This window comes from Falco punctatus (genome assembly GCF_963210335.1).
Source record: "Falco punctatus genome assembly, chromosome: Z".
NCBI lineage: Eukaryota > Metazoa > Chordata > Aves > Falconiformes > Falconidae > Falco > Falco punctatus.
The window spans coordinates 37,654,665-37,681,234 of record NC_137586.1 but is presented as its reverse complement, the minus strand read 5'-3'; the positions used below and the strand labels follow the sequence as shown (position 1 = coordinate 37,681,234).

The window sequence follows — 26,570 nt, the reverse complement described above, 5'->3', positions numbered from 1 at the left end:
TTATCTCAATCAGGGCATACTGAGGATATAGTGTATATCACGACCCTCTGATGTACAGAGGAGAGACTCCAACAGCCCTTAGCATTGTTTCTGGTGGAGTTCCACAGACACAACATGGGAATTTTGAAATTTATCAGAGACTAAAGACTGCAGGCCCTCCAAAAAAGGCTAAATATTCTACTGATACAAAAAACTTCTAACTGTATTTCAAGAAGTCATGTTTAGGTCCAGCAAATCAAGTGATTCAAGGGAAGTGCTTTGTGTTAATGGAAGGAAGCACAAAGCACACTCAGTTCGCTTGAGAATATTTGTGGTGTCCTCTTTAAAATGACTTGCACACATTGCATTCACAATCCTACGTATCTAGGTGAGCAATAGGTGCATGCTAGGGCCACATACCACTACCGTAATTCAAAATATCGTGTACTTCCCATATTTCTTTTCATACGTATTTTCAGCAACCGTCATTCCTCTACTCTCTTGTCAGACCACATTACTAGGCTGTCACTATCTGTCTTCAATCCCTTCCCTACAGTTCAGTCTTCAGTTGCACCTGAATAAATTGTTATGTGATTCTCGTACTGGAAGGTGTCCAAATAGGATGTTGCATTTTATTTGTAAGGGTAACTTCAAAAATAATTGGCAGATCTATCATTGAAATACACTTGTAGGACCAGATGTACCTTTAGGTACTTTGGGTCTTCATCAACACACCATAAGTTAGCAGATGAGATAGCAAATACTAAGAAGGTGTTCTTACCTGTAAAGGTTTCCTTAAAGACAAAATGTAGCTCTCCTACATATGCTAACAGTACAGATTCATCTCAGTCCTTTCAACAACTGGATTTTGATCAGTACTGACAGTTATGGAAAAACAAGGAACCCATTAAAAATATCATACCTTTCAGCAGGTCTGCAGAAGATTTTGATAATGCTTCCTTAGGACTTTCCATCATACTGACCAGCCAGTCAATAAACTAAACATAGAAATACAAAGGAAAATCTGAATTAAACGAGCCTCTGTATCAGAATGCCACAAATCCTTTTCAGCTTGACAGGTAACATCTGATTGCTGTTAAACACATAGTTATCTAATCAGAGGCAGTGGCGCATCAAGCTTCTGCCCAAGCTATCCAAGCGCCCTACAGTACATCTCACTGTCAGAGCAATTTCTCTCACAGCTGGATCTGAAAACTCCCCTTGCTCATTACCTCAATAATCCTTTGTAACAAAGAAGGCACAGTAAGTAAATAGCTTCCCTCTGTTTTGTCTGTTCATGCCTTTAATTTACTAATACAATTCTTTCTTATCAGTCACTTGCCCAAATGTTTTACTGCAAATCCTTCAGAACTCCTACTGCCTTTGTCCCTCTTTTGACCTCCCCCATTTTTCACTGTTTCCTAGCAGCACAGGGTGCCTGGAGGACAATGTGGTATTTCAAACTTAACCAGGATGATTTTCAGGGCATACCCTCAATTTCTTCCCTAAAGCCTAATTAGGCATTTGCTGCGACGGAGAGGCGGGATGCAGCTTGATGCAAGCAAATGTCGATTTATTGTACAGAAGCATGAGTTTATATACACTTTCAGAAGCTGCACTTTTTAAACAGATTGGTTCTTGAAGCTGCACGTTTTAAACAGATTGGTTCTTTTGAGCTAAGCATTGCATACTAGGCAATCCCCCATTGGTGGTTAACTACCATCAATTAACAGCAAGGTGTTACCTTTCCTGGGCGCCATCCTTGGCACCATCCATCCCCCACTCCCCTATGCTCTCTCAGGATGACTCATCATGTTAATTGTTGAGTCTATTCACACTCCTTGTCCTCCCAGGGTTCGTGACCTACAAGCTCGAGCACATTCCCCTCAGCTAACTGATTGCCAGCATGGTCCTAATTTACAGCCCACTCCTGCAGGCATTTGCATATTAAAAGCCCACTCCTGCATTCTTTCCACATTCTGAATTCTGACTTCAGAGGTAACTCTGAGCATAGGGGTGTACAGGAACCAGTCCTTAACAGATTCTGGTTTGCACAAAACAGCTAACTATTAAGCTACAGGTTTATAATAGTACTTCCACATATCTCAACCACAAGCAACCCACCATAGGCTTATCCAATTAGGCACAATTTTCCACACTTATTTTCAACTTTAAAACATTACTTGAAAATAAATGACACACTACAAGCTACACAGAATATCTTCGATTTCCCTAAACTGCCACTGTGCTGATGTTCAACCACAGGATCTGTCTTTCGGTGTTTTAGAAGACTGACTTGCTACCAGCACCTGCCAGCTCTCTTCTCCTAGCTGTACCTTCTTAACACTTTGACTCCTAACACTGCAGTTCTCTTTGCAACTCTCACATTGTACTTGAGAAACTACATTCATACCTGATTACAAATAAAGAAAACCAAGATCACAAGTCAGATGCAATAGATATAGAGCAAATAACTGCTCCACCTAAGACTTCAGATAATTACTAAAAATGGGGTGCTTTCTGACTCTTGGAAAATGTGCACCACTACATGTAATTTTACCTTCTGTGATTCTTCTTTCCAAGGCTCTTTAGCCAGCAAAAGGGAAATGCTGCTTGGAAGGAGAGTGAGAGTCTCTTGCACAGCAAGCTTGTCAGCAGGGCCATTGCCAATGTGATCTTCAGATAATTCCAGCGATATTGTTTGGTTCTTCCATGGTGACCAGTTAGCACTGAGGCCAAGCAGTAATGGTGCACCATGGTCAGCCCAGGCCACTACAGAAGCTGCAAACAGCCACAGTAGGAAATCTATGTACTAAACAGGAAAAAGGTAAAAATACACTTAATTAAATGAATAATACAGAAGGAGGGGAAAAACAACTAAAAAAAAAAAGAAAAATCCAGATCGTGGCTTTCTCTTCAAAACAATCATCTGAAAATTCAGCTAATATTCGAAGTGCAAGAACTGAAAATATATTCTTTTATGCTCTGAGGCAGCATAAGCCTTTTTTTAAACTCCACATCCAACTAAATTGTCTACAGAAAGAAAAGCAAAACAACGCTCTTCTAAAATCATCCTTTAGATTAAGGCTGATCCACATTTCATTTAAAATGGGGATATAGCTTCTTTACAGCAAGCTGAGTGTTGAGGGAAATTAGAGATGGTTCACCCTTGTGGTGCTACAAATGGTTGGGAAATACTGCAGCAATATAATGAATGCCTTTCTGATCTGAGCAGTAGTGTATTTTATGTCCTCAACCAGACTTAAACAGGTGAGTTTAAGTTCATAACAATGAACAATACCAGTTTCCTAAAAACTGTGCAAACCCTCTTAGAAACAGCACCTGCACAGTTTTGACCTGCTTAGACAGCTTTACTGGTGAATTCAAATTTTTCTTCTAATTGTTCTAAATACAGTACATCTGAATCAATGATTTCCTTTAATTACTTTTAGCTTCTATCATAATTTAAACATCATGGTTATATTAAAGTAAGAGTTTTAAATACACATACATTCACAAAAGTTGAGAAGAATTTCCCTATGGAGGTAAGATGACAATCTTCTAAAATATGAAAGCATGAGGAATAATACTTATTGCTGAAGAAGAATGTGAAATACATCAAAACCTCCTTTTTTCCTGAAAGCTACAAATTATTTTCATAGCATGTACCTCTTTAAGGTCGACTTTTTCTAAGGGTGTTGACTTGTATGCTAAATTTTTGATGTACCCCATCAGGTTTAGCAGCCAGTCCATTCTTTTCAGCACTCCTAGAAGAAGAACATTGACTCACATAAAATACTAGAATGTGCCATTTTTAATTAAAAAGCAAGCACAGGCAAATCACTATAGCAACAAAACACTGACTGTGGAAGGACGATGCTTACCAATACTACTATCACATTTGATTCACGGTTGCCACTGACAGAAGGCATATAGGCTTTTAAACAGTATGGAAGCTTCTTATAATGCAAGCAACACAATGAACACACAGGAGAAGAAATGTTGATTGAAAGTTATGTCACTTCATGGCAGCCTGCAGGTCTCACTAACCCAGTCTGCATATATGACTGCTACAGAATCCTAAAGCCTTCTTGAAGTTTTTGCCCCAGTACTTCATCTAAGTCCAGCACTGATGTATATTACTGCATGATGAGCAAGAATGTGGGGAGTGCTGTGAAAATCATCCTACGGTGCAGACAGGATCACTGAAATACAGTCAAGGCATGCAAACAGAATCACCCCTCAACCCAAGGATGGAACACATTTCATTGATTCAGATTCTGCTGTCCAAAATCTGTTCCACTGCCCACAAACCAATAAACATCTTCACCTTCAAGACTATGTCACTTCATACACTATCATTTGCTTTTAATCTTTAGATGTGCCTCCTTTCATGTGGCCTCCCCTTTTATCCAAAATAGTCTCACTTCACTCATTCAAAACTCACTACTGTTTGAAGCTCTTCAGGCACAGCTGGCAGCTAAGGCATCAAGAAATATAACACTCTGAAGTTGTTTTGTGAACATTGGCAGCCAAAGATCCTTCCTCCTCTATCTTCCTGTGCGATTCTGCTACTTCTCTTGCATCAGCTCCAGTGCTTTATCAAAAACCCTTTGCTGAGCCAGCCCAACTCATTAACCCACCAGATAACTATTTTGTATGGTTATGAAGAGGCAGAAGGGCAATTCATTTCCTCTGTTAATTCAGTGCAAGGACCTCAGAAAAGCAAGCTATCTCCTTGGTTCAACCAGCCTCATGGGAACACGACCCTACCTACCGTGTCACATATCAGTAAGTCCAAGTCAGATACTAGATTTGAAGGTTAGCAGAGTTGCACTGTTACTGGCCTGTGATGTGCTATGTACATTTCTAAAACTACCTTACACTGAAAGTCTAAAAAGACTAGGAGATACAGATCTAATCAAAACTCTGGTCTGTAAACCACCTGACTGAGATAAATGACTTGTAGCTGATCCACAGAAACATAAAGAATTGGATAAAAATGTAAAATTAATGTTTGATAGAAGTTTTTGAAGAGCAGAAACATTCTGAAGATTGAGTAGTTTCTAATATAGAAAAATTTGGAAACACTTGGCTTAAACAGTCTTAAAATTATTTTAAAAGAATCCACGTAGATTCATCAATATCTGTTGACTTGGTTGTTGATTATTCTTTAAGCCTGGCCTTACCTGTGTTTTCGTGGCTCACAATACGAGCATGATAGAAACTATGCAAGAGCATCCACAAAATACTTTCTTTCTGGTGATATCCTACCACAGTATTAATCACGTCACTGAAGTTCATCAGAGGCAGTCTGCCTTGAGAAATTAAATACACTTTCGTGAATGTGACCTTCTCTATGTTGTTCTGCAAATGCAATTAAAAAACATATTAAATTAAAACATTGTGGGAACAGTAGATGCTGCATTCCTTTTTTTATAAAAGAAGGGGAGAAATTATTTGATTATCTGGCAGGCTGATTTTCCTTTGAAACAAATTATGAAACAGATGACTGTACATATTACTTTAATTTTACATGCTTATAAACAGTCCAGTGAAGGGCAACTCAGTACAGATTGACTGATTTCATGTTGCTTTAAATTTTACATTCCCCTTTAAACTGAAATTACCCAGCTTGACAGTTCTGGAGACTAAGTCTTCTTGCAAGAGAGATTCAATGCAGTGACAAAAAAAAAAGGTTTTCTTAAATGGCATTTTCCAGTGTGGAAATAAGAACTCAACTGATAGAAGGATCTAAACACTTGACTCTCTAGTGACTCTGCTTGTACACAGAACAACGTGGTTTTATGTCATAGACGTTTGTTCATAATAACCTGATCTGAAACCCCTAAGTCCTTCCAGACAGGTCATTTCCTTAGCATTTCAGCTGCTAAGAATTCCACTGCTAATTGATTCCACTGGCGAGCCAGAAGCTGCAAGCTTTCTATTCCATTGTCATCCTTAGCCATCTTGTCCACCAGGAAACGTTCTGAATGTGAATGCAAATACAGCACTATGTCAAGAATGAAAGGTCGTTCAGAGTATTTCACATTTTTAACAGAAGTGAGGATCCACCAGTTCAAGCACAGATGGTCATTGCGATGCACTCACGCTCTGTTTCAAGTAAGTGGTTACGCTGACCTAAGAGGACTATGGTCTGCTGTTTGCATCATTGGTCTGGGATTCAGAAGATCTAACACCACTCCTGTTCTGCTAACAGACCCCTGCCTGCCTGAACTCGAACAAGCTACTTAAGACTCTCCATTTCAAAGCTCCCAGGTGAAATAATCATTATTTCAGCTGCCTTGAGAAAACTCTGGATATGAGGTCTTATCACTTTTGTTTCTCTCTGCTGCCTGAAAATTAGAGCCAGAACCCTCTTAACTTGCATGGCAGATAAAACAATTGATGCTCCCAATGAGCTAAAACACATTGATGACAAGAAAAACAGTAAGACATGCTTGTTTCACGGGATTTTGTGAAAAAAGACCAGAAGTGAAACATCATTACCTTAGAGATCTGGACAATGCGATCAATCTCTGAATCAGCCATTTCTGAGATACAATTTCCTACATCAATATACATCTCCAGTTCACCTCTCTGGAAACAGAAAAGTAAATGTGTGTTTAGATGTATACTTCCAGGTTTCTTCAGAATTAGAACTGGTAAGTCCAGGAATTTTGTTAATGATCATGATGAATATTTAATCTAGTCTCTAGCCTCATCTTACTTATTCTATTTTAGAAATTCTGTATTTGCTGGGGACTTCAATGTACTTAATTAATTAAGGAATAATGGTATATGAAAACTTTCAGACAGTTTATTTTTGATGGAAAAGTACCTTTTCTTGGAGATGCTTTCTGTAGCTAGATAGTTTATTTAAATCACTGTGAGAAGCTGAATCCTCTGTGGGGGAAACCCCCCCATCCTTCTGATTGTTCTCTGCTTCTGTTTCAATAACATTTATTTCAGTACTAATACTGTGTTCTTCCATTACCAAATCATTTATGAGGGAAAAGTGTACATTAAACTGGTTTCACAACTTAGTAATTTTCTGAAGAATATCTGAAAATAACTCAAATTGAAATTACAGAAGCATCTTAACTACTATCAGTAAAAATTTTACATCTACTTCATGTTTCAAATCTGATAGGTCAGTGCAAAAAGATGGGACTTACCATCAGTAAAAATGTCCAGCTACAATGCTCATACACATCATACTTACTCCTTACCTGAACCTCATTCGGTAGAAGCTCAAATATTTTCTCCACAGCCTGGCACAGAAAGCTCCAGCAGTACTGGGCAGGGTCTGGAAGTTTCATTGCCTGCAAGAGCCCCTGTAAAACACACTGGCAAATTTCTGGGGTTTTTGTGCGGTTCTTCACTTCAAATTGTTGTATCAGAAAGACTTCTGTAAAAAACTGTAGTTTGTCTTCTGCAACATGTTTCATCCACAGGGGCAGGGACATGAAAAGATACTTCTGGGTTTTCATCTGAAAAGCAAAAAATTTTGCTTAGTTTCAGATTTTAGCTCTTCAGACCTTCAACTGTTGTTATAAATGATACTATTATAAAATACTTTTATAAAAAAGTGGTTCAAACATCACATCAGAAATCACTCAAGGTCAGAAATACTTCTCAATTCTTCTTCCCTCTTTTGACGAATTGCTTGCATTAAAAGCAATGTTAATTAAAACGGTTCAATTAAATTGGCATTAAAACCAGTTCAAACATGTCAATATTCTATTTTCCTTAAAAATGGAGGGACTTTCAATGAGCCCTAGATATTGTGTCTCTGTACTGACAGGACAATTGTCATTTCCCCATATGGTGCGCACTGTATTTCTACATAAAGCATACTGACTGACGACACAGCCAAGGATACAAGCATGGTACTCCTAGCACCACTAACATTGCTAGCTAGTGAGGAAGAATCAGTAACTACCTTGAAGGAATCCAAAGCTTATGCACTCTGTGGTTGAGCTCATTTTGTGACCTCAAACCCCCACTTCAGTGAGAAACTTGTTCTCAGAAATAAAATCTTAACTAAAATTTTTCTTTTTTTGGTACCTTACCAATTATGCACCTTAAAATTGTGTATCTGTGAAGACTAACGAATTCAGAATTACAAGACAAAAAAATACCCCTTGAAGAACTGGAAAAGATCACAGATATCCACAATGGATTTTCTGAGAATTGTCAGGAACCAGCTCCTCAACTTGTCTAAGCTGACAGAACTGCACAGTCAAGTGCACTGTGGGATTCAGGGAGTTTTACATAATGTAACATGGAGTCCATGTTACCTCTGTAAGAAGAACTCCACTGGACTGGAGGATAAGCCCAAATCTGACTATACTATATGTTAGTGTATTGACTATCTACAGAATTAAGGCAAGGTTTTCAAGAAGTAACATGTCACTAGATCAAGAGACATTGCTGGAAGAAGCAGGCAAACTTTTGGACAGATCGGTTGGGCTTGGTTCTAAGATTATCAGCTGCTATAATAAAAGATACTTTTTCTCCCTACATGCCATCCTTCTTACACCTCTAAGTTATTAGAGATATAGCATGAAACAAGAGAGAGGGAAAAGGTCTTAACCAATTTAAGCAACACAAACATAGCAGTTCTTGTTTGCCTTGAATTTCAGCAATCCTTTTCTGTTGAGATATCCTAAGCATCACCACTGAGGAACCTTGTGGGAAAGATGTGATTAGGTCCCACAAATTTTCTGACATACATACACTGACAGTGTAGACAAGGGGCGGTGCCACCCACATCCCCAAAAGCACTGCTGCATTTTGAGATGACTGCGCCTGTGTCACAGCCAATTGAAGGCAGAGATGTTTTACCTCATCACCTAAAGCAAAAGAAAACAAACAAAAATTATGAAGAAATCATTGTCACTTTGAATTTGTTCTCAACTCATAAAATAAAGGAGGGTTATTGTTCTACTAGAGCATGGCATTAAAATTTGCTTTTCTAGAGATGCTGCATGAAGCTTTTAACCATACATGTTAGAAGTCTTCACATATCATGCACTTTCAGCAAGAAATCTCAGGATTTGTCTAAGTTCATTTCAATTCACTCAAGAATAAAAACACGGGAATAGTAAGAAAAGTAATAAATAAAAAACTCATTGCCAAATAAAGAGAAGATTTAATCTGCAGAAGGAGAAATGAGTCAATATTCCTTCTTGCTACATGTAGAAGTAATAAGCATTTGTTCACATGTTTCTACTCTTCCATGTATCCCATGTTCATACAGTATGCCACAGAACAGAGACCAGTCACTCTTATTGCCGCGGGTGCTTGCTTGCAGCAGTCTCCAGGTTAACATGTGGCAAGACCTTACTGTGCATAGAGATATAATGGTTACAACATCCTTACTGGTTTCTCTTTAAAGCCTCCTTAAATGACTGTTACAGTCTGTTTCTTAATAGAGTAACCAGTCATAAATATGTTGAAGAGGTACTTTGAGCAATGGCATGGCTTCCATATAGTTCATGATTGCTACAGCAATATCAGGACAAACAATTTAAGAACTATACTAGCATTTGACCCATTAGAAAACACATTACTGGGAAACGTCAGCAAAAAACTTAAGAGTGCTTTGCATGTTAAGATGTTCTTTCAGTAATGAAAGTGAGAATCTACATAGCATGACTTTTATAAAGTTCACTAACACCAGTCACTAACACCAGTGTATGAACAAAGCAAAGATTTAAGAGTCTACAATCAGGCCCCTTGAATTAAAATATCTTATACGAGAAGCTAAGTCATTTGCAAGTCTCTGAAAGGGTGAAATTCTAACAGGAAACTTTGGTAACCAATTAAAAAATTCTCTCACTAGCTTGGACTGCTAAGACACAGATTATGATTTGCCTATGGCACTTGACTTCAGAGCACTATTGAATAGCTGGTACAACTTCAATCATGTTATATGGTTTCTGCTCAACCATGCTGCAATAAACCTTGTAAGATGGGAAAGCAATCTGTTGTCTTCAATATGCTTACAGATGAACAAACCTTCACAGTAGAATTTGTGAAACATTTAAAGTTCATAAAACCAGTCATGAATTCTCAGAAAGGCTTACAGTGATCTAAAGAATCTCAGAGAACTGAGCACACAGTCTAATTTTCATAACAATATTAATGCTATAGCTGTTCCAGAAAAAGTGTGTTAGAGTGTCACATTTCTAGGTGGACTGTTAGGTCATAATACAACTGTTCTGCATCATACTTTCTAGTACAACATGAATACTGCTCGTTAGCATACAGCAAGACCTATTTTTGTATGTACGTATATATAATCTAGAGAAGAGTGTGCAACTTCCACAACACTACAGAGGGACAGTCAAGACAAATTATGTATAAAAATAGAGACTACAATGCTGTCAATGAAAATATAGCCACAAAATCAATGTACTGTTTCCTCTGGAATTCCCCTGATTTACGAAAGTAAGACTCCCACGTGAAAAATAGGAATAAAAAAAATCCCCATACATTTAACAAGTTTCAGCTATTCATAAGGTTGCGCATGTTTGCATCTGCATAGACTGCAAAGCTCGGTATAGGAAATTCTTTCACTTATTCTTTTGAAAGACTTTACAACCAATTGCAAGAATACCAAGTAAAACAGAAGTTGCAGCTCAAGTATAATCAAAAATATTTAATATGTAGCCAAATCTTTCTGCATCTAGCAAGCAGCTGTTCCTCACAGGACAGTTCAATGATTTCTAGTGCTTATATAAGCAGTCTGTGTAAGTAAAATAAACACCAGAAAGAAATAACTACGTCCCGTATCTGGGCTCTACAGCCCATCAATTTAAATGCAATAGCACTTACCCAAACCAGCTGTAAAAGAATCCGCAAGGCCAGTAATCAGTTACATAAATCAGGAGAAAAAAACCTCAGTAGAATCAAACAAGGGAATACAGAACTTGGTGCAGGAGTTTGTTGGGGTTTTTAAGGAATTAGTTTGAAACTCAGACATTTAAGTCAACCAAAATAGGCACCATGAGATATCAGGAGTAGAAAATACTATACAAGCTGCCTGACATAATATTTCAGGATCTAAGCTTTTCTCCAGCATGAAAAAAATACTCTTAAGCGCATTGACAAAATCAGGATCATGATGGAAAAAGGGATATGCTCTTCTCTGTCACCCAGTGTAATTTAGTAGAAAGTGTCTGTCAGACCAGTGATATATGAACTACAGACCAGTTCAAACTTGTAAGCTGCCTGCAGCCTCTGACACAGGCACTGGATCAGCATTTAGTGAGTACTGAAAATAAGATACAATTAGTTGAGTTTCATGATGGGCTTTCCTTACTGTAAATAGTTCAAATGAAAAAATTGGCCAATTTCACCAGTGTTTTAGGGAACTTCCAATACTGCTCCAAACTTCTTAGCTCTGACCTTCTCTAGTCTTTTCCTGAGTGAAAACAAACTGTTTCCACATGGTGATCACAAATACATGCTTGCAAACATTAAAAAGTTGGTCTTGAAAGCACAGTAAACATATCAATCCCCGCAATAATTTCAAGCCCTGAAGTGGGCTCTAAAGTCTGTGGAAGCTGTGTTAGTAAATAAGTCTTGTAACAAGTACAGACGATTGAATAGAAAAGTGTTACTCTTACCAAAGCTTAGCCTCATCAAAGGAGAAAGAATGGATGCCCAGTTTACAGGTGGGTACTGATGGCTTTCTCCAACTAAGGCAATAGGTGCCAGTGCTACTTTCACCAACTCAGCTGGAACGGATTCAGGGCCTACAACAGAAGAATCAATCTAAGTCTGAATGTTATACACACACATTTGGCTAAAGAGCTCAGGAAAAAAATGCAAACACTGCACTGAAGACCGATCTATAGTGAAGAACTGAAAAGCATTATTAAAACTACTGTTACTTCTTTTTGTACCTGAGAATTAGCTATCTCTTGTTTGTAATCAACACGTGTTGTTAACATTAATGTCCTATCAAAAAAAGCTTTTTGTTACTGATAAATAGAAACTTTTTGGTTCCTTCTCCTTGAACCGATTTATGAGTTATTTAGAGATTTTCCTCATCTAGTAGGGTAGTATTTTTGCATTCATTAGTAGGAGAACAGCAAAGTTTTCTGACACTGCTCTCCCTCCCCATCCTGTAGGTGCTGGCCACAAGAACTGTCAGACAGATGCTAACCTTTGCTACATACTGTGTTACTTAAACACAAGGAGTTAACTCAGTGGAAGTCCTTGTGGGAGGCAAGCCATCATGGCCAATTTTTACCTCCATTTGAAAGCAAAGCCTGCTTCATAGGACAGCAGTGAGCTCACTTAGCTCCACACAGGAATAATCTCTTTTGCTTTATCTCCCTTAAAACTGTACTCAAAGACAGCTCTCTTTCACTAACAACTCCTCATGTAAGAGCATACTTTCTTCAGGTTCCTTTGCATTTATCACACATAGCAGTAACACAGTTGAATCCCACTCTGTTACAGAGAATCTAAACCTAGGACCACTGAAATAAGGGGCAGCATAAAGTTTGCCTGATAATGGTGTATTCCTGAGGATACATGCGAAAACCTAAAGTGATTTCACTTTCATTCCCACAGGGAAGACACATCATCTCACAGACACAGAGGGAAGGGGAAAGGGTTTAAAAAGTCATAGAAATTCAGTGGAGAAAATTAAAGCCCTAACTACACAATTCTACCTTATTGTGTCAAGTGTTACTCAATTTTTTGTTTAGAGATTAAATATTCCACATCAGTGAAATTCAATTTAGTATTTAGAAAATTCTCTTTGCAAATAAAAGCAGGTTATTAGGGTGACCTTTTATTGTCATAACAAATTTCCCTTTATGCAGTTTGATCTTCTTACCTTTCTTTCCACTTTCAATGGCAAAGTCAATGGCTGCCCTGATAAAGCTGTTTTGAGGCAAGTAACTAAAATCTGGAGGAACTGTAAAGACAAAAATACTGTTTATACACTAAAACATGTCAGCAGAAATTATAGCCTTCAACTCCCACATAAATTCGAAGGCCAAACTGAGCTATGTTTGAGCTAACTAATTCTGTAGGTGACTCGAAGCATTTAGATCACAAGTTTATTGATAGATGCACTGGCTTTTTCACTTCTAAGGGAAGATAAACATTTGTGTTGGTGAGAGGTACAAGATCTGAAAAAATAAATTAATTGCCCAAATGAAAAGCCAGGGATAAGAACTTCCTTAAAATGTATCAGTCACGGTAAGTCAGGCTTTAAAAGGGAGAGCTTCAAAAGCTTAGTAAGTTCAACGCAACCGAGGCATTCCACATCTATCTAACCTCAGGCATGTGTGCCAAGATTACACAAAAGCAGAAACGGCAAGAGCCTTTATCTTGTTTATCTACACTTCGTATTATTGGCTCCCAATTTGGTTCACACTGAACGAACAGCGTCCACTTTGTTCCCTCCTATTACTGGTATTTAACCAAGGTGTAATCCTGCCTTTATTTTACCAGCAGATACTGGAACAACACCAGAAGATAATGATGTATCAACAGAATATGAATCTCTGCATTAACTGCTACACTGAACAGGCACACACCACTAGTTTTTGACTTCAGCTAACCAGAGAAGATCACTTCTAGAAAAATACTTTTGAAACAAGAAACTCTTATTTTGAAATAAGAGCTGGCTTTTTTATACAGTGGGAAGTGCTGAAACAAAGAGTAAATTAACCAGTTTTCAGGGCATGGAGTGGGTAATGTCAAAGTCAAACATACACCACATGTAATGTAAAACCTCTTTACAATTTATTCTATGAAAGAATACAGACAGAAATAATATATAAATTTGATCAGAACAACTTAGAACCTTACTTTTGATACTGCAAGTAAAAGCAGATGGGGGCAGATCATATTCAGCACACTGATGCCTGCTTCATGTTCCAAACTTTAGGCCTGGCACACAGGACCATGGGGTCTCTGAGTCAAAGGCCGTCATGTCACTTAACAGGGCTGCAGTGCCTAGCCTGTATTATCTAATGTGTCCCTTGCTGCCTGCTTAGCTAGGCGCTACTTCCATATGTTCTTTAAGCGGCAATAATAAAGCATCTTACCGGATGCCCTGTTCTGGGTAGAAGACAAACAGGACATATGAAGGCGTCCCAAAAGTCCTGCTGCATTTGTCTGAAGGCCAATCTGCCCAGAAAAACTGATTACCTATTGAGACAATAAACCACTAGTTAAGACAAATTTCCCTACATTGCCTCATTCAAGCTGCACACAGACATTATGCTGATTTGGCCTGTTTGTTCAAGGTATCACAATATTCTAGTGCATCATCCAAAGCAGGAAACACATGCTACCTTCTTACCTGTGTAAGTGTTCTGATGACTTCATTCAGCTTACTTTGGAAATAGGACGACTGAATGCTCTCAGATTTCAGCTGCCAGAGAAAAATAAAAATAAAATTATGTGAATTTTATAAGGGAAAAAAAGAAACAACAGAACAGAGAACATGTGCTGAAAAGACAGATTACATTTGCACGTGTGCCTTTCTGTGGGAGTGAAGAGAGAAAGCCTACATGACTGTAAACTTTTCCACAATGGCACTGCACATGGGCCACATGATGAGAAAATGTAACAGACTCCATTTTACATATTGAAATACTATCCTGCTTGGTTCATACCCAACATGACTCATTATTGCATAAATGGAATGCCCTGGTATCCATGGGGATGCAGAGGATGTCATTCCACCTTGCCTTCTACCTAAATTTCTAGAAGAGATAAAGGTACCATTGGCTTGCTTGTTCTCACCTGTATCATGACACTTTCAGAGCCCACCAGTGCAACCAGTCCATTGACAGCAGCCAGACGCTGCATTGTTGGAGAACCCTGGAAGTGCAATTCAGCGTCAGTGAGTCAATGCAGCGAGACAAACACTTCCAACTTAAAAAACTATGACTGCTATCACTTGAACACCTCTCAACTTGTACACCCAACAATCTTTTTATGGCAGACTCCAGCATGCTGGATAATTATTTATCCCTGTCTCAGTGATTAAAGGCTTTCCCCCTCCCAATCTGAAATCATCATGCATTTCTCCCTAACAAATCACTTTCTTCCAGCACTGTCTGCATTCCACAAAATATGCCAGTGCAACTCAACTCTGAAACACTGTTTCTTCATTCTTACCTTCAGCTGCAATCCTAACATGTAAATTTCGAGTTGGATTTCAAACACACAAATTTATTACAATGAGATAGATTAAAATTCTTATAACAACTCAAGCACTATAACCACCATTCTGTTAGTCTAAGTTGGATAAGTAGCACTTAATTTCACATGGCACCTTTATTTAATAACATAGATTTTCTCCTTATTGTTCGAAATTAGTAAAGATGTCCAAATTAAGATCTAATTGAGATAAGCATTTCCCATATATCACCCAAGCAGAAGAGAAACAGGTGGTTTTTTTCTTTAGCAAACAACAAAGTTGTATTTTTGCTTCCAAAGGTCAAACAGCATGTTCAGATAGTCCTAATTTTTCCTAGAATCACTCCTGCAGAAGTAAGAATAAGTATGTCCCTGCTGTTCATTTAAATCACCCCCCAAAAAACAGGATACGAATTCAATCTCCTTTACCTCTGCAAGCACGATTTTTATCCAGGCTGGTATTAGTTTGTTACTCAGGTCTTCGGCTTTCCCATGACCACAAGCTGACAATCCATATACTATTGCACCTAGAGCTAAAGCAAAACCATGGGTCTGTAAGGTGAAAAAGACACATTAAAAAAAAAGATCTTCCATAGGATTCTATATTCTTTTTAATATTTTTGAAACATTACTTAAATATTTATTATCTCCCAATAATTAGAAGTAATGTCTTTGTCTAAAATACTGGACGCTTTCTTATTTCAAGTATTTTCTCACGTCAAGTGATACAGGATTTTCTGAGACTAAATACTGATCTTTGGCATGTAGATTGCTCTGGAGGCTTTACTTTAGAGCAGTCGTTCAGATATGAAGATAAAAAGCTGCAGCAAAGGTAGTTTATTTTTAACTTTCTATTTTCCAGATAAATATTCTAAACAGCTGATTAGTGCAATAGCAGGCTTTGATTCAAAATGGTTACCTTTTTTTTCCCTTCTTTTTTTTTTTTCTGGCAAGCATTTAACAAAAAAGAACACACACGGAAATATGGAGATTATTTTTGGCATTTTTAAAGGATAACCCTAGGACACTAGGAATGAAATGGACACCTGTAGGAAGCTGTGGCTATGGCTATGATGCACTGTCTGGAGGCTAAGGGAAAACAAAAAATCAGAAGAGCACAGTAGATGTATTTTCCTACCAAGACAAAGAATCTAAAGAAACACATCATAAAAGAGACAAAAATTGGCACAATGCAGGGACTGAAGACACAAAAGAACTCAAAAGTTCTCAAGAGAGAACTCAAACATTCCCAAAAGAACTCAAAACTAACTTCCCTTCTAAACCAAATCAAACAGATAAAATCCAGTTTTATTTCACTGTCTGGCCATTGCTATACACCTGTAATTGCATGGTATGCACAACACAGGCAGTGTCAGTTAATGCTGAAAGTAGATCAATACAATTTTTTTGAAGTTACAGCCTGGGTAAAGCAATATCCAATATTAAATAGACAAGAGAAAAACAGAACTGAAGCAAAGCCCAAACACTGAATTACGTATGACCTGCTGATTATTTTCCACTAAGGTATGTAGCTTGTTCATGGCCTCCTCAGCCTCAGCTGCTTCTATGATTCCAACACTGAAAGCGGAGACACAGGAACAGGCCACAGAATAGGCAAGTACCTGAAAAAACAATATTTAATTCTATTAACCAGTATCCGATCAAATTCACTGTAGCAATGTGTACATGGAGCAATGTGCCAGCATGATAAAAAAAACATGACGTTTTCAAATTACTCTTTCAGATGTTCATCCCCTCTCTGAAAGATTCTTCACTGATGCTAACACTGACAAATACAACTAAAGCTTGGAAGTACTTTTGGTTTTATGTAGATCAAACTGCCGATCTTGAATGTAGTTACTCCTCTCAACCGAAGTATGCGATCATCATTTATCTGAGCATACACAGCATGCTGTGATCCCATCAGGGCTACAAGTAGGTCCACACACCAGAAAAGGAGCATGTAGTAGAGCTGTCTCCCACACAGTGCATGACACTAGCCTCATATCCTTGCAGAAGGATACACGATGCTTTTTCTGTTCTTTAGCCTTAGACACAGAGAATAAGGAAATTAAGCGCACCGTTTAACCTCCTTAGTACTGAAGGTAAGTAACAAAACCACACATGACTATAAGGGAAGCAGACAGCATCTACCTACCATGCAGGACTGACAACAATTTGACTTGGCCCAAGTAACGCTCAGATTGTACCTCTTGCTACAGCAGGCCAAAGTTACCTCTCGAGTACAGGATTACATCCCAGCCATTTATAGCTCTGAATAAGCCTCTTGTGCATCCCTTTAGTATTATTCATTCTAGGGTACTGGCCAAATTTTCCTCAAGTAATTATCTTTACAATTCCTTACAGAGATTTTAATTGAAAAGGGTAGGTTTTGCTTCTCATCTCAGACTATCTCATGATGTCAAACAGATGGTGCCTTTCATCTCAGAAGTTGCTGTACTGAACCCAGTTTAAGTTCAGTAAGGCACTTTGAGATGTCTGGGGAGAAATAAATGATTTCATACCTGCAAGACACTTTAATGCATGAGCCATAAACTGCAAAAACCTAATCCCCAACACATATGTACTGCTAAAAAAATAAAATTCCATAAAAGAAGACCTTTAATAAAAAGCTTTCAGAGCAGTACCAAGAGGGGAAAGAGAATACTACTACCAATCTCTGCTAACTCCCTTAGAAAAAACATGATTATGCAACTCAGCTGTTCAGCTGTTGCAGGCTAACATACATCAGGTACAGGGTTGCTGTTTTTTGTGCAAAACACCTGCTTATTCCAATACTTGTTTTCTGTTGTAAAATCCTCCAATTTCATCAGTTTTACTTCTCAAGTTTTACCTTAGTAAGGTTATACACTTGGTACATGGACCATGTCAAAACTTACAGGACATATGTTGGTAAATTAAATTGAAATTCATGCTCACACTTCAAAATGTCGTTACGATCATGAGAATAGCAAATGGGGCCATAGCAGCATTCACAAGTGCAAGATTCACATTAGCTAGTGACACCAGCTTTCAAAGAAGGAAACAGAGGGCATATTGAAGGAGCAAGTATTAGTATTAATGTTCCCTCTCAGGGTAACTTGCTGTCTGCTTTCTCATAGATCAGATGAGCCATAACAACTACATGTAAGACAAACACATACCCACAGTTACTCATGACCCAACTTTCAACAACTTAAGATTAAGAAATTAAAGAAGCACTTCAAAGTGTGATGTCTGTTACTTTTTCAGGCAGTTTCTTACTGTTTGAGCAGCCCTACATGTTATTCTATTATTGTTGTTATGGTTTTCTTCAGCAGATAAAAGTCCTGTGTATTGTGAAAGAAATAATAGAAACCAAGCATTCCAGTACTACAGATATAAAGCTTCAGTAAAATGTCTATAGTTACTAAAGAGAGGCAGCAAAGTAAAAGTAAGATTTGAAATTTCTGATAAAATATGTCATACCTCCTGGACACATCTGCTTTGGTCCTCACTGCTGTCCAGGTATTTGCAGAGTTTTCGGAATTGAGTGGAAACATGCACTCGCATTTCTGTTTGGCTACTGTGACTCATACATGAAAGAACAAGTCCTACTCCCAAAATACATCCAGTGCTTAAAGAGAAGACAAAAGAAAAAGAATTAAGTATGCTTCAGCTGCTGTGAACTGTCTTTTCACCTCAACATGTGTTGCTGAACAAAAAGACCTCTTGGTGTTGCCTGATAACTAGTCCTGTGGATATTTACTTACCACAGTCAATTTTACAAATAGTTTTTGTTTCACACATAGGTGATGCTTTTCAGGAGATGCAGGATAAAAGAAGAATAAAAGAAGAAAGCGTGTACTTAAAATAGTAAATCTTACTGTTGTGGTTTAATCCTAGGCAGTAATTAAGCCCCACACAGCTGCTCGCTCACTCCCCCCTCATCCGGGGGGTGGGGAGGAGAATCAGAAAGGAGTGTAAAAACTCAAGGACTGAGATACAGTTTAATAATTGAGACAAAGTAAAATATAACAACAGTTATAACAAAAAGAAGGGACAAGGGAAGAGGAATGAAATCCAAAGGGAAGGGAGGAAAGAAAACACAACACAACCGCTCGCCACCTGCTGACCGATGCCCGGCCCAACGATCAGCATCCCTGGCCAATCCCCCCTGCCCTCAGTTTACATATGCAGCATGATGCCCCATGGTATGGAATACCTCTTTGGCCAGCTGGGGTCAGCTGTCCCAGCAGAGTCCCCTCCCCATTCCCCATGCCCCTCCAGCCCTCTCACTGGCAGGGCCTGAGAAACCCAGTACAAACACCATCCAGCAACAACTAAAACCATCAGTGTCCTATCAACATTGTTCTCACATCAGAGCCAAAACCCAGCACTGCAGTAGCTACCAAGAAGAAAATTAACTCTATCCCTGCTGAAACCAGGACAACGATGTAGAAGTCTGATGGCAGTTGTGATTGAAGATGTCTTAAAGTCAAATCAAACAGCTACTGACCTTGCAAAAAGCTCCATAAAGAGCAAGTTGGTTTAATGCTCCTGTGGTGGGTTGACCTTGGCTGGATGCCAGGTGCCCACCAAGCTGCTCTACCTCTCCCCTCCTCAGCAGAACAGGGCAGGGAGAAAATAAAATGAAAAGAAACTTGTGGGTCAAGATAAAGGTAGTTTTATGAAGCAACAGCAAAAGTCTCATGTGCAGAAGCAAAGGAAAACAAAACATGTTACTGTTCTCTACTTCCCATCAGCAGGCAGTGTCTGGCCACTTCCCAGGAAGCAGGGATCAGTACATGCCAGCAGTTGCTCCAGAAGACAAACACCATAAATAAAAAATGCCCCCCTTCCTTGTACTTTCTCTTTTACATCTGAGCAGATGCCGTACGGTATGGAATATCCCACTAGTCACTTGGGTTCAGCTGTCCTGGATATGTCCCCTCCCAAGATCTGGCCCACCCCCAGCCTAAGGTGGGGGGAGGTTGGAGAGGCAGCCCTGATGCTGTGCAGCGCTGCTCAGCAGTAGCCAAAGCACTGGTGTGTTATCAGCACCTTTCCAGCTACTGATACAAGCACAGCGCTGTGAGGGCTGCTATGGGGCTCAGCCAGACCCAGTACAGCTCCACACCGCAATTTAAAGGAAGGCTACTGTGTGTTTCAAGTTTCATAGCAATTTGCTCCTTACCACATCATTCTCAATATGTATCAGTGTTTATCATTTGCTCAATATTTCTCCAATATTTATTCTTACAGATTCAACCCAGTTCTGCCATGCAGTAACTTTATACAAAAAGCTGTATCTGCAAAGATCTTGCAGAATTCATCCTCAACATGGGAAATGTAACAAGGCAAGCCAGAAAATCTACTGCCCCTTAGTTCTCTCGAAAACTTTTTACATGCAAACCTTTCATAAGGTTAGAGTTAACTGAATCTTCAACACGTTCTTCTTTATTAGCAGAAAGGCAGGGTGAGTGGGGGTAGGAAGAAGAAAAACCTTCCAATACAGGGACTGTATGTACTGCTCTTTGTTACCCATATGCTGTGCTGTTACAACTGGATCCTTGCCATTGATTTTTTTTCTTTTAATTATTTATTTATTGTTTTCCCCCCATACACTGAGGTTCATCTGAAAAAAATCTACTTAATATAATCTACATGAATAACTGGAAAAGTTAACAGCCATGAATGTACATGTTAGCTCAACCTAAGCTCTACATAAATTAGGGTTGGGGAAAAAAAAAAAAAAAAAAAGAGTTGTTCCATAGCTTCTGTAATCAGGAAGTATAACAAAAACCTGTGGCCTAAAGAACTGTCTAAATCACCTGTCATACACATTTTCCATATACATGCATACTGAAAAGTGGCATACCAGTACATTTTAATAATCTACTTATTTCACTTTCTGTCTAATATAAGGGCAGATTTAAGGCCCACTCACATATCTCTCGATAACATGAGTGTATTCCATTTAAAATCAAGAGTAACTGCAAAGCTTCTAGGGCTCTGCCATCTGTGAAGCTCTGTTTCAGCTAAAAACTGAGGAAACATTGTATTACCACGCTTAACTATCTGAAATCTTCTTCCCCCTTTAAAAGTATAAGTTTCACTTTTTTTTTTTCCCTGTGGAGTTATAACATAAAACTGTACTGATTTGCAAATGTTATTGTGACCTTTTCTGAGAGGAAACCTGCAGTTTAAGAGTATTTTATGCAATTTATACTGACAGAGATTCTTACGGAACATAACTGGACTTTCACCAAACTAAAGCAGTGGCTCAGGGAAATATTCTTACTGCTTATTGAAAACAACTCTGTTTTCGTTTCTCTTACCTCTTCCCCCCTGCCCCAATTTTAAAGGACAATTCTAACTAAATTAAGAAAATTGTATATAAACCCAACACTCCTATCAAGGCTTATGTGATCAGTGAAGCATGGTTGTGTGAGAAGCGGGCCGGAAACTAGGACCATGCGTGGCAATCAGTTAGCTGAGGGGAATTTGCTCGAGCTTGTCTAGACAACAATTAACATGATGAGGCATGTTTGCAGAGCACAGGGGGGTGGGAGACGGATGGCGCCAAGGAAAGGTAACACCTTGCTGTTAATGGCTGGTAGTTAACCACCAATCGGGGATTGCCTAGTATGCAAGGCTTAGCTTCAAGAACCAATCTGTTTAAAACGCGCAGCTTCTGAAAGTGTATATAAACTCGTGCTTCTGTACAATAAATTGACATTTGCTTGCATCAAGCTGCGCCCCGTCTCTTCATTCGCCGCAGTTGTGACCTCCAGTTTGCATAACACGCACATAGATAAACCACTTTCTTACCTAGATACTCAAGGTAGAAGATCCGACCAAACCAAAACTTCAGCAAAAATATCTGTTTCTCAATAACGTCCTTCGATGTGCAAGAGGTCCCACTTACTCAACACCCTGCACAGGTGCATTACTGAGTAGATGCACATTTTCTAAAGCAAGCGGGAGGCATGCCACATCACACAAGCCTACAGCTGTCCAGTTAGGGCACTGGCAGGGTGCAGGATGGTGGCAGGGTGTGGGGCAGGGTGCAGGGCGCCAACAGCGTGATGGGGGCCAGCAGGGTGCAGGGCAGGGCATGGGCCTGGCAGGGTGCTGACAGGATCGAGAGGGACAGAAGGGTGCAAGGCAGGGTGCCAGCAGAGTGCAGGGGGCTGTGTGCAGGGGGTCAGAAGGGTTCATAGCAGGGTGCAGGGCCCTGCAGGGTGTGGGGCAGGGGGCATGCAGGCTGGAGGACCAGGGGCCAGCAGGATGTGGGGCAGGGGGCCTGCAGGCTGGGGGGCAGGGTCTAGGGGGCCAGCAGGGTGCAGGGCGGGGGGCAGCAGGCTGGGGGCAGGGTGCAGGGGCCGCTGCCTTCCGCTAGGGGGCAGCATGAGCCCGGGAGCACAAATGCCTGCCCACCCTGCAGCCATGGCCACCCGCTCGCCCTTGTCTTGTACTCCCGTGGCAACCCCTCGCTGCCAGAGAAGTCTAGTTTGCTTTTCCGTGAGGCATTTATCTCCAGCTAATAGGTTTCACAACAAGCAGTACCACTCAAGAGGCAGCTCAAATCCTGACTAAGCCATACAGGTTCACAGCCCAACGGTTTGCAACTGTGACCCCCTCACAGCTTTTCAGGAGGTCCACTGGAGGAGGGAAGGAAAAAAGCAAACAGTAATTACTGCTCTGTTTCCTCTCAACAGGGAGGAACTGGGCAGATGTTCAAAATCAAATAAAAGTTCTATGTACCCGCACTGAGGCACTCAAGATACTGCAGTACCTTCCCTGACCTAGAAGGGAAATGACTGCTGTGGAAGACCCACTACTAGTGATGCTCACTGTGTAATGGCAACAATACATGGGCTTTATTGTTCAAGTTACTCCAGGTTTACCAACACTAATTGTGCAATACCTTTCAATAATTTCTTGCCCTGCTGGTGGGCTGCTCTTCTCTTTGGGACACCTGAAGCATAACCTCAGTTGGTTAATTTAAACATATTTGCTTTAACCAGTATTCAAAATGCCACCCACAGTTGTTAAACTAATGGCCTGGCTCTCCCAGACAAGTCAGTCACGTGAGGCAGCTGCTCCCCGAGATCGCACTATATTGCACACGCATGCACATACCAGTAACAGGCTCCAACGCAGAAGCAGCTAGACTTCACCGAACACCTTGGTAATCACTCAAAAGCATCAAGGAAGGACTTACAGAAACATCTTTCGTTAATGAACATGTGCAGGTAAGATCAGCAACCCTGCTCCTAGAATTGCTGGTATCTCCCCGCTGCCTGTGAGCAAGGCCGTGTTCTCTACACATGCCCAAGGTTTTCACTTGTGGCAGTGGTGGCCACTGCTTTTCACCTTGCACTAGGGACTGTGTGGAAAAAACTATGTGTGTGTTAGATATACGCACCTATGCATATGCTTATATACGTACATATACGAAGGCTTTTTTTAATATATATGCGTTGTGTGCATGTGTGTATTCATATTCATTTATGGACACTCACTTTGAAGGGAGAAACACACAGAGGAATAAACCAGCAGGCATATCCTGAAATTCAACAAGCACCAACTCAGTCCTGTACCTGGCAACAGACAGTCTGGGACCAGAGGGGCTGGGCATTAGCTCTTGGGGACAGCCTTGGGCACCGGTAGGCAGCAAGCCAAGGCAGGGCCAGACATGCACCCAGGCAGTGATGAGGGCCAGCAAAGCGTGGAGAGCATGACAAGGACACAGCCATGAGAGCCAGGGGAAGGATCACGCCTCTACTCTGTGCTCACTTATACACCTGGAATACTGCTCTGAATGCAGGACAGACATCAACAAAACTGGAATGCATTCATGGGATGCTACTGAGGCAGCAAGACTGGAGCCCTTGCCCTGACAGCAAAGGCTGTGGGGCCACAGCTGGCTCATCTGTGAGAAGGGACGGCTTTGGGGGCACCCAACAGCATCTCCAGCACTGACAGGAAAGGACTGAGGAGATGAAGCTGGGCTCTTACATGGTGGGAGGCCGAGAGGCAGTGGGCACAAGCTGAAATATCATCAGATGTTCACATGGAAGTAAGGACAGCCCAGAAGTGCCACCAGGGCCCAGAGACGATGTGCTGCCTCCAGTGCTGGGGGTTTCAAGCCCTGACTGTAAAGCCTCGGGCAAGTCAAAGTCCATGGCCGAGTCTGTCTTGGGGAGGGATGCGGACTTCTGAAGGTCCTTGCCAGCCTGTGTGTGTTAGTGGTTCTACGGCAGAACTCAGAACAGGCTGTCTCCTTATCCTATCCTTACACTCTCTGTGTAGAATTAAGGAATAAAAGCATGAATTGAAAAGGTGGAGTTCAAAATAAAACTAAGTATCATAAGGAATGAAGGAAACTCACTTGTACTCCAGACTGGTGTCAAAGCAGCACTCTTCCAGCGCATCCAGGGACTTCACTAGAGCTAAGTTAATCTGTTGACTGGGTATGTCACTACAAAAACAAATCAAAATAGAAACCAAAAACATCCAAAACACAGCTCTGCTTTTTAAATCATACAGGATATTAAACCACCTGCTAAGACTTAATGTGCCAGTAAACAGAGTTCTCTTCTTGCTGCAGGTTCTTATACTAGTCTGTAAGCAATAACTATATGACTGGTCATTTGTGTCACATTCATATAAACATACTCATATACAAATAACAAAAACATATTCAGACCTTAACTGGCAATCATTATTGCTACAACACCCAGCATCTAGGATTTGTAAAACACACCTCACAGGGGGAGGGGGATACCGATGGAACATGATCTCTACTAGATCTATAACTATTTATAAACTGAAAATTACGACATTTTAAGGTATTAGCTCTGTAAATCCCTATCTCCATCCATTTACCTAACTTAATGATAAAAAAGGAAGCATTTACTTCTCAATCCAAAGATGTCACAGGGACTCCCCTCTTACAAAACACACACAGTTTTCTTAATGAACAGGGCATCTTTAATGTAAACAGACTCTATGATTTTATATTAGCTACAGCTACATCCCTACAAGTTTTGCTCTTGTTTCTTGGAAGAGTGTTTAAAATTAAGCTTTGAAGTTATGCAGGGCAGTGGAACAGTAAAAACTGCTACAGTCTGTAAGAGATTTTTAGATAAATTTATTGATTTCAACACTTCTTGCCAAACAAATAAAACCCCAAAATGCAAAATAAACATTCAAATACTCCAAAACACCAGGCTGACCTAACATCATTCTCTTGTGAGACACCCCATCCTCAAGTTACATGGCTGAGTCAGATGCAGCAAGGCATCAAGACACAAAAGGACAAGGATTAGAACAGAGCAATGCTGAACAGCATTTTAACAAAGGCAGGCATGTTGGAAAATTTAGCTTCACTGAGCAAATCTGTTTGATACCTGTGCCTGTGCACTATTTCAACATTTATTACAGGTATACAGGCATATATAGTATATACCCTATTATGGGTATATAGATATATGTTATAGGCAGAAAGGATCCCTAGTAGTCAAGACGGAGGAGTATAAAGCCAAACCCGCTTCTTAATTTCTCTGGAATCATCAGAAATTTGCAGCCAAGGCCAACTGTTCTGCAAAAGAGGCATTTTCTACCAACTTCAGAACATCTCTTTGCTGCCAACACAGCTGTTAACAGCATGCCTTAAAGACAGTCCATTACACTACTTCCATTATAGCTCCATCCCTGTATGTGTGACTCACATGATGTAAGTGGATACTATCCAGTGTCCAGAGCACCACTTAGAAAGAAACCAATGAGAATTTATTGTGAATTATTTTACTATATTGTGAATTACTTTACAATTAAGCCTCCTAGGGCAGCTAGTGCTGTTTAAAAGCAAGCGTGTGCCTCTTCTAGCTGACTCTTTGCACACTTACCTTAGGGTATTATGAAAATTAATCATCCATCCTGAAAAAATGGCAAAATATCCAGGATAGCACTGGGGGTGGTGTGGTAAAGACTGATAACAAAAGACCCCTTTTAAGAAACATTGCAGATCCCCTCAAAATCATTTGCCTATGACTTGTAAATAATTCTTCAGAACTTAAGGCCATATGCTGAAAAATTAAGTTATTTGCATACCTACATTACATATAGTAAACCTTACCTGAGTTTTTCTTCATAGGAACATGAGATAAACATCCCCAAACCAAGGCCAACATGGATTTGAACAGCTTGAGACTCATCAGCATTTGGTTTCCCAGGTAACCTGTCAGTCAGCATACTCAGGACCTCCTCCACCTTCTCCTTGCATGATACAATGAAAACTGGCACTAGGAGAGACAAAGCAGTGGCGGCACAGGAACGAGCTATAATACTAGCAGTATTTTCACCTGAATAGGATTTCTAGAAAAACATAAAAGAAGGGAAGAAAATAGATCTCC

At 40.0% G+C, this 26,570-nt stretch overlaps 1 protein-coding gene across 3 annotated transcripts in view; it reads right to left on the bottom strand.

The window, feature by feature from the left end:
* FOCAD (focadhesin) overlaps nt 1–26,570 on the bottom strand; it is a 126,989-nt gene that overhangs the window by 1,285 nt on the left and 99,134 nt on the right. For all 3 annotated transcript variants that reach the window (XM_080372894.1, XM_080372895.1, XM_080372896.1), the window contains 17 exons: nt 26,294–26,532; nt 24,545–24,634; nt 18,634–18,781; nt 16,668–16,787; nt 15,595–15,717; nt 14,767–14,844; nt 14,321–14,392; nt 14,064–14,166; nt 12,842–12,922; nt 11,619–11,747; nt 8,722–8,837; nt 7,212–7,472; nt 6,490–6,579; nt 5,169–5,346; nt 3,649–3,746; nt 2,540–2,791; nt 902–977 (listed from right to left, as the gene is read on the bottom strand). In XM_080372894.1, coding sequence (XP_080229020.1) covers nt 902–977; nt 2,540–2,791; nt 3,649–3,746; nt 5,169–5,346; nt 6,490–6,579; nt 7,212–7,472; nt 8,722–8,837; nt 11,619–11,747; nt 12,842–12,922; nt 14,064–14,166; nt 14,321–14,392; nt 14,767–14,844; nt 15,595–15,717; nt 16,668–16,787; nt 18,634–18,781; nt 24,545–24,634; nt 26,294–26,532 — 2,254 coding nt within the window. The remainder of the gene's footprint in view (nt 1–901; nt 978–2,539; nt 2,792–3,648; nt 3,747–5,168; nt 5,347–6,489; nt 6,580–7,211; nt 7,473–8,721; nt 8,838–11,618; nt 11,748–12,841; nt 12,923–14,063; nt 14,167–14,320; nt 14,393–14,766; nt 14,845–15,594; nt 15,718–16,667; nt 16,788–18,633; nt 18,782–24,544; nt 24,635–26,293; nt 26,533–26,570) is intronic.